This window comes from Chamaea fasciata, unplaced genomic scaffold, assembly GCF_029207755.1.
Source record: "Chamaea fasciata isolate MVZ Bird 193981 ecotype frontalis unplaced genomic scaffold, bChaFas1.0.hap1 SCAF_75, whole genome shotgun sequence".
Lineage (NCBI taxonomy): Eukaryota > Metazoa > Chordata > Aves > Passeriformes > Sylviidae > Chamaea > Chamaea fasciata.
This window is the reverse complement of record NW_027094160.1, coordinates 357,501-365,000: the sequence shown is the minus strand read 5'-3', so window position 1 is coordinate 365,000 and position 7,500 is coordinate 357,501. Positions and strand designations below refer to the sequence as shown.

At 73.7% G+C, this 7,500-nt stretch overlaps 1 protein-coding gene across 1 annotated transcript in view; it reads left to right on the top strand.

Annotated features, from left to right (window-relative positions):
• The window catches only part of LOC136304323 (collagen alpha-1(I) chain-like), a 5,269-nt gene extending 3,402 nt beyond the window's left edge, over nucleotides 1-1,867 (top strand). Inside the window, exons 5-7 of the mRNA XM_066207953.1 lie at nucleotides 1-179; nucleotides 582-816; nucleotides 1,205-1,867. The exon at nucleotides 1-179 is cut by the window's left edge and continues 222 nt beyond it. Of these exons, the coding sequence (XP_066064050.1) occupies nucleotides 1-179; nucleotides 582-816; nucleotides 1,205-1,867 (1,077 nt within the window). The remainder of the gene's footprint in view (nucleotides 180-581; nucleotides 817-1,204) is intronic.
• Nucleotides 1,868-7,500: the final 5,633 nt, after the last annotated feature.

Here is a 7,500-nt window from a genome sequence, read left to right as displayed (position 1 = left end):
AAAGCACCGGACGTGCTAGAGGAGACAGCGACCCGACGAGGCGGGCGCAGCCCAGACACCGAGGCCCCCCCCGCCTTTCGGCCGGGGGCGGCTCGCTCTGCGGCAGGCGGCGGCACGACGAAGGAGCGCCGAGCGCACGCACGGAAGGGGCTCTCCGTCCCCCGTCCGCGCCCCCATAGGTCCAGTTCCGGCCCCTCTCTCTCTCGGCGCTCGCTTTTCTCCGGGAAACTGGGCTCGGCTCAGCTCCGGCCGCACCGCCGCCCGGCGCCGCTCGCGGCCGGCACCCACGGGGGGCGCTAAACCCGGGCCGGGGCCGGCACCGGCACCTCGCGTGGTTTCGAACGGGCACCTGAGGGCTCGCGGGGCCACGCGGCGTTCACACAGCCCGGGACGGTAAAGACGCCCCTCCGGCGGCGGGAGGGGCGACACCTCGCCTGCGACGGGAAGCGAATTGGAAAGGAGACCGCCCTGCCCGAGCACCCGGACACCGCCGTGGCTTGAGTCCCCGTGACGGGGAGCCCCGGAAGAGCCGGGCCGCCGGGGGCCCTCTCCGACGCCACCCGAAAAGCCTCATCGATCAGACGGAAGGCGGCCGCAGAAGCGGCCGCCGGGCCCCACGGCCACGCTTCCTGGGACAACAGACACGGCAACCCGGCCGCAGCGGAGGAGGAGCGCGGGGGGTGCCGCCACCCGCCCGCCCGACAGCGGCTGCGCAACGAGACCGAGGCGGCACGGGGCGCCGTCCGAGCGTGCGAGAAAGCGCCACCGACCACGCCGCGGGCCACCGGCTTTCGCCCGCCTCGCAGCGATCGGCTTGCCCTCCGGAAAAACCGGGGGACGGCGGAAAAACAAAAAAAAAAAAAAAGACAACAACAAACCAAAAAGCACCCACAGCAGCGCGTCAACGCGACCCGTGCTAAGCCACGGGGGTCGCGGGCCCGGGCAGAGGGTGGCAAACGAGGCCCGCGCCTCTTACTCCTCGCTCTCTCTCGTTTCTCTTTCCTCCACACCTCCGCCACCGCATTTTCTCGCTTTCTCTTCCCTTCGCCTGCACGGCCCACGACCCTTCGTCGCGCACGCTTCTCGGTGCCGCGGCTTAAGGCCGCGAGAGAAAAACAACGGAAAGAAAAAAAAAAAAAAGCCGGGCGGGCGGCCCCCACTCCGCCCGCAGGCCTAAAAAGCGGACCCCGCGTGCAAAACCCAGCCCCCGAGCCGGCAGCCACGGCAGCCGGGGCAGGCCCGACACCACGGGCCGCCCGGGCCTAGCGGCTCGATCGCGCCGGTCACCACTCGACGGGAGGGCGGGGCGCCGCCGCCCCGCCCGCGACGTATCTCGGGGCACTCTGTCGGGTTCGGGGTCCGCAGGGCCGAGGCGGCCCGGCCACCGCGGCCGGCCGCCAGCCACGCAGAAAAACTCGGCCCGCTCCGCGGGCTCCCCGGCTTAAGGCCGAGGAAGGGGGTCTCGAACAACGCACGGCTCCGGGAGGGAGGGAGAGCGGGGTGCCGCCACCCCGCGCACCCCTCGCCACTCGTCGGCCGACTCCCGTCACCGAGCCCCTGGAGCAACCGGGCAGGACGAGGCAAGGCCGCGCGCCCCACGGCACGTCCCCGCGGCACTTCCGACACGGACGACACACGCTGGGCAAAACAAGTCGGGAGGCGCGAGGAACGAGGCGGCGCCACCTCGGCAAGCCGGGCCCGTCCTCGGGGCTCTCGGGAAAGGCCGGGGGAGAAAAGGCCCCGGCGGCCTCGACACCGCCGAGCCCCGGTGTCACGCACCCTTCGTCGAGCCGTCGGCAGCCGACCGCAAAGAGCACGGCCGGCCGGAAAAGAACGCACCCGCGGGCAGGGCGGGGCGCCAGCTTAAGGCCGGGCAGCAAAAGGGACGAGGCGCCGCCGCCTCGCCCGCCACCATCCCCGGAGGGAATACACACTTTGGGGAGGGGAGGGCCCTCGCCCCACCCCTGAAGTCAACAACCGGACCAAAGAGGAACACGGCTCGCGGCCCTTTTCTCTCCTCCTCTCGGGCTCTGTCTCTCTCTCTCAACCCTTGTCTCTCTGTACCTCACACGGTTCTGTACCCATTCCCGATGGGCAAGACGGGGGGACCGGGACAGAGCCACGCGACTCGTCCCGCGTCAGGCGGCGCACTCTTTTTCCTTCCCTTCGCGCCGGCGACCGCACGCGCGGCCGCCGCTCTCGCGTCCGCCTCGGACACAGGCACTGCACCAGCCTGCGGGGATGCGGCCCGTCACACCCGCTCCCAGTAGACGGACAGACGGGTCCGAGGCCCCGAGCGCCTCCAAGACGTCGAGTCGACGCCACCGGGGCGCGGCGCCGGCGTGCGCCGCCGCCGACCTAGACGTAACCGGAGGATGGCGAGAACAGCGACCCCTTGGTGGACTTCCAGCCGCGCTGCGGAAAGCAGGTCTACCCGGCCCCCCCGCGGAAATCCGCCAAAGTCCAGCCGAAGCGGGGAAGACCTGGTCGCCGCGTCGCCGCCCGCCGCCGCGGCCGCCCCGCCGGCCTCTCCGCCGGCGGCCTCCCCGCCCCGGAGCCGGGTAAGACCTGGCCGGCCGGGGCCGCCCCGGAAGCGGGGCTAGACCTGTTCTCCGCGTCGCCGCCCGCCGCCGCCGCCGCCACCTCTCCGCCGCCGGCCTCTCCACCCCGGAGCCGGCTCGGCCTGGCCTTCCGGGACCGCCCCCGAAGCGGGGTAGACCTGTTCTCCGCGTCGCCGCCCGCTGCCGCCGGCCTCCCCGCCCCGGGGCCGGCTCGGCCTGGCCTTCCGGGGCCACCCCCGAAGCGGGGTAGACCTGTTCTCCGCGTCGCCGCCCGCTGCCGCCGGCCTCTCCGCCCCGGAGCCGGCTCGGCCAGGCCTGCCGGGGCCGCCCCCGGAGCGGGGTAGACCTGTTCTCCGCGTCGCCGCCCGCTGCCGCCGGCCTCTCCGCCCCGGGGCCGGCTCGGCCAGGCCTGCCGTGGCCACCCCCGGAGCGGGGTAGACCTGTTCCCCGCGTCGCCGCCCGCCGCCGCCGCCGCCTCTCCGCCGCCGGCCTCTCCGCCCCGGAGCCGGGTAGGCCCGGCCGGCCGGGGCCGCCCCGGGAGCGGGGCTAGACCTGTTCTCCGCGTCGCCGCCGCCCGCCGCCGGCTCTCCGCCGCCGGCCTCACCGCCCCGGAGCCGGGTAGGCCCGGCCGGCCGGGGCCGCCCCGGGAGCGGGGCTAGACCTGTTCTCCGCGTCGCCGCCGCCCGCCGCCGGCTCTCCGCCGCCGGCCTCTCCGCCCCGGAGCCGGCTCGGCCTGGCCTGCCGGGGCCGCTCCGGGAGCGGGGCTAGACCTGTTCTCCGCGTCGCCGCCCGCCGCCGCCGCCGCCGCCGCCTCTCCGCCGCCGGCCTCTCCGCCCCGGAGCCGGGTAGGCCCGGCCGGCCGGGGCCGCCCCGGGAGCGGGGCTAGACCTGTTCTCCGCGTCGCCACCGTGGCCGCCCCGCCGGCCTCCCCGCCGCCGGCCTCACCGCCCCGGAGCCGGGTAGGCCCGGCCGGCCGGGGCCGCCCCGGGAGCGGGGCTAGACCCGTTCTCCGCGTCGCCGCCGCGGCGCCGCGACCTCTCCGCCGCCGGCCTCTCCGCCCCGGAGCCGGGTAGAGACGGCGTCCCGGGGCCGCCCCGGGAGCGGGGCTAGACCTGTTCTCCGCGTCGCCGCCGCGGCGCCCCGCCGGGCTCTCCGGCGGCGGCCGGCGGCCGCGCCTGGCCCCCGAGCGGGCTAGACCTGGCCTCCCGACGAGGCCGCTCTCTCTCGCGACCAACACCTATTTTCGACCGACTCCTCTCTCCCCCCTCCCCCCTTTCTTTTTTATTATTTTCTCATTTTTTACATGTGCTGGAAGAACGGCTCTCCCTCTGGCTCGGGACAAGAAGCTTTTCTGGGGAACAATACTCTCGGCAAACTGGAATTCATTTCCTTTCCCGCCCAGAGCCCTCCCGGCCGGCTGCGCCCCGCCCGGCCCTCGGCCCACTGACACGCCGTGCCGCCAAAAGGTCGTGGCCCGCCCGCCCCCTCCCCCCCCCCCCCCCCCCCCCCCGGGATTCTACGCGGCCCCGCCCCCCCACCACAACCTATGGGGAAACAGCTGGGAAGGGGCAGCAGGGACGTGCGGGCCGAACCTGGCACCACGCCGCCGGCACCCCGCCCCGCCTCGTCCCGCCCCAGTCCGCGCCCCGCCCCGCCCCGCCCCGCCCCCGGCCCCGAACCCCGCCCCCCCTCCACGCTCCCTCCCCCCCGACCGAGGCCGTGGCGGGGCGGCGGGCAAGCGGGCGGCCGCTTTCCGGCCGGTTCTTTCACGGTCCGCAGAGGTCTTCGGCCCTCGGCGCGGGTCCAGGGGGCCGTGGGGGCTCGAGGCCGAGGCGCCCGGGGCCGGCACGAAGGCGCCGGCACGAAGCCCGCGTTCGCGGAGATGGACAGGGTGACACACACGGCCCCTCCCCCCGCCCCCCCTTTCCCCCACGCTCACGCCCCGATGCCGCCCTCTCGTGCTGCCACACGCACACACCCCCTCACGCCCACACACACACACACACACACACACACACACACAGAGGCAGGCAGGAAGGCAGGCAGGCAGGCAGGCGGGTGCGCAGGCACCCTTAGAGTCGCATGCCCTCTCTCCCCGCCCCGAGCCCGCTCCTGCCCCTGCCCTGTGTGCGGCTGCCGCCCATCAGCGGCCGAGGTGGGCACCCCGCCCTCCACCCTCGGCTTCCTCGGCGCCCCCTTCAGCCGTCTCCCGCCCCCACCTTCAGCCGTCTCCCGCCCCCGCCCGGCGACGGCTGGGGGCGCCCCGCCCTCCACCCTCAGCCTCCCTGGCGCCGCTTTCAAACTTTTCCCGCCCGCGGCTCTTCTCCCGTCGACGCGGTCGGCGCAGCGGCAGCGGCGGCAGGGCGAGGAGCAGGCTGACAGGCGCCGAGGCGGCCAGGGCCTCGGCCGGGCGGCCCAGGAGAGCCGGTCCACCCAGGGCTCGGGCGAGCCAGGTCCGAAGGCCGGCCGCGGACGCCAACGGGTCTAGCCAGGGTAAGGTCGGCCGGGGAACACGGGTCCGCCCGGGATCTGAGCATCGGGTCCCGACTCGGGCCCGGGACAGCCGGTCTGGGCAGGAGCCGAGCGGCAGGTCCAAAGGCCGGCGGCGGAACACAGGTCTACCCAGGGGATTTGCAGCCACGGAGCAGGTGCTGCCGCCGACAACAGGTCTACCCCAGGAAACAACTCCGGCCGCGGACAGCTGGTCTACCCCAGGAACTAAGTCCGGCCGCGGACAGAAGGTCTACCCTTTGGAAACGACGCCGGCCGCGGACAGCAGGTCTACCCCGCGGCCTTCGGCAGCCAGGGACCAAGGCCGTCCGCGGACAGAAGGTCTACCCCAAGAAACGAGGCCGGCCGCGGACAGAAGGTCTACCCCGGGGCAGTCGGCAGCCAGGGACTAAGTCCGGCCGCGGACACCAGGTCTACCCCTTGGAAACGACTCCGGCCGCGGACAGCGGGTCTACCAAGGGGGCCTTCGGCAGCCAGGGACCAAGTCCGGTCGCGGACAGCAGGTCTACCCCGGGGCAGTCGGCAGCCAGGGACCAAGTCCGGCCGCGGACAGCAGGTCTACCCCTTGGAAACGACGCCGGCCGCGGACAGCAGGTCTACCCCGCGGCCTTCGGCAGCCAGGGACCAAGGCCGTCCGCGGACAGAAGGTCTACCCCAAGAAACGAGGCCGGCCGCGGACAGCAGGTCTACCCCGGGGCATCCGGCAGCCAGTGACCAAGTCCGGCCGCGGACAGCTGGTCTACCCCGGGGCAGTCGGCAGCCAGGGACCAAGTCCGGCCGCGGACAGCAGGTCTACCCCTTGGAAACGACGCCGGCCGCGGACAGCCGGTCTACCCCGCGGCCTTCGGCAGCCAGGGACCAAGGCCGTCCGCGGACAGAAGGTCTACCCCAAGAAACGAGGCCGGCCGCGGACAGCAGGTCTACCCCGGGGCATCCGGCAGCCAGTGACCAAGTCCGGCCGCGGACAGCTGGTCTACCCCGGGGCAGTCGGCAGCCAGGGACCAAGTCCGGCCGCGGACAGCAGGTCTACCCCTTGGAAACGACGCCGGCCGCGGACAGAAGGTCTACCCCGCGGCCGTCGGCAGCCAGGGACCAAGGCCGTCCGCGGACAGAAGCAGGTCTACCCCAGGAAACGACTCCGGCCGCGGACAGCCGGTCTACCAAGGGGGCCTTCGGCAGCCAGGGACCAAGTCCGGTCGCGGACAGCAGGTCTACCCCGTGGCAGTCGGCAGCCAGGGACCAAGTCCGGCCGCGGAAAGCAGGTCTACCCCTTGGAAACGACGCCGGCCGCGGACAGCAGGTCTACCCCGGGGCATCCGGCAGCCAGTGACCAAGTCCGGCCGCGGACAGCCGGTCTACCCCGGGGGCCTTCGGCAGCCAGGGACCAAGTCCGGCCGCGGACAGAAGGTCTACCCCAAGAAACGAGGCCGGCCGCGGACAGCAGGTCTACCCCGCGGCCTTCGGCAGCCAGGGACCAAGTCCGGCCGCGGACAGCCGGTCTACCCCGGGGGCCTTCGGCAGCCAGGGACCAAGTCCGGCCGCGGACAGAAGGTCTACCCCAAGAAACGAGGCCGGCCGCGGACAGCAGGTCTACCCCGCGGCCTTCGGCAGCCAGGGACCAAGTCCGCCCGCGGACAGCCGGTCTACCCCGGGGGCCTTCGGCAGCCAGGGACCAAGGCCGTCCGCGGACAGAAGGTCTACCCCAAGAAACGAGGCCGGCCGCGGACAGAAGGTCTACCCCGGGGCAGTCGGCAGCCAGGGACTAAGTCCGGCCGCGGACACCAGGTCTACCCCTTGGAAACGACTCCGGCCGCGGACAGCGGGTCTACCAAGGGGGCCTTCGGCAGCCAGGGACCAAGTCCGGTCGCGGACAGCAGGTCTACCCCGGGGCAGTCGGCAGCCAGGGACCAAGTCCGGCCGCGGACAGCAGGTCTACCCCTTGGAAACGACGCCGGCCGCGGACAGCAGGTCTACCCCGCGGCCTTCGGCAGCCAGGGACCAAGGCCGTCCGCGGACAGAAGGTCTACCCCAAGAAACGAGGCCGGCCGCGGACAGCAGGTCTACCCCGGGGCATCCGGCAGCCAGTGACCAAGTCCGGCCGCGGACAGCTGGTCTACCCCGGGGCAGTCGGCAGCCAGGGACCAAGTCCGGCCGCGGACAGCAGGTCTACCCCTTGGAAACGACGCCGGCCGCGGACAGCCGGTCTACCCCGCGGCCTTCGGCAGCCAGGGACCAAGGCCGTCCGCGGACAGAAGGTCTACCCCAAGAAACGAGGCCGGCCGCGGACAGCAGGTCTACCCCGGGGCATCCGGCAGCCAGTGACCAAGTCCGGCCGCGGACAGCTGGTCTACCCCGGGGCAGTCGGCAGCCAGGGACCAAGTCCGGCCGCGGACAGCAGGTCTACCCCTTGGAAACGACGCCGGCCGCG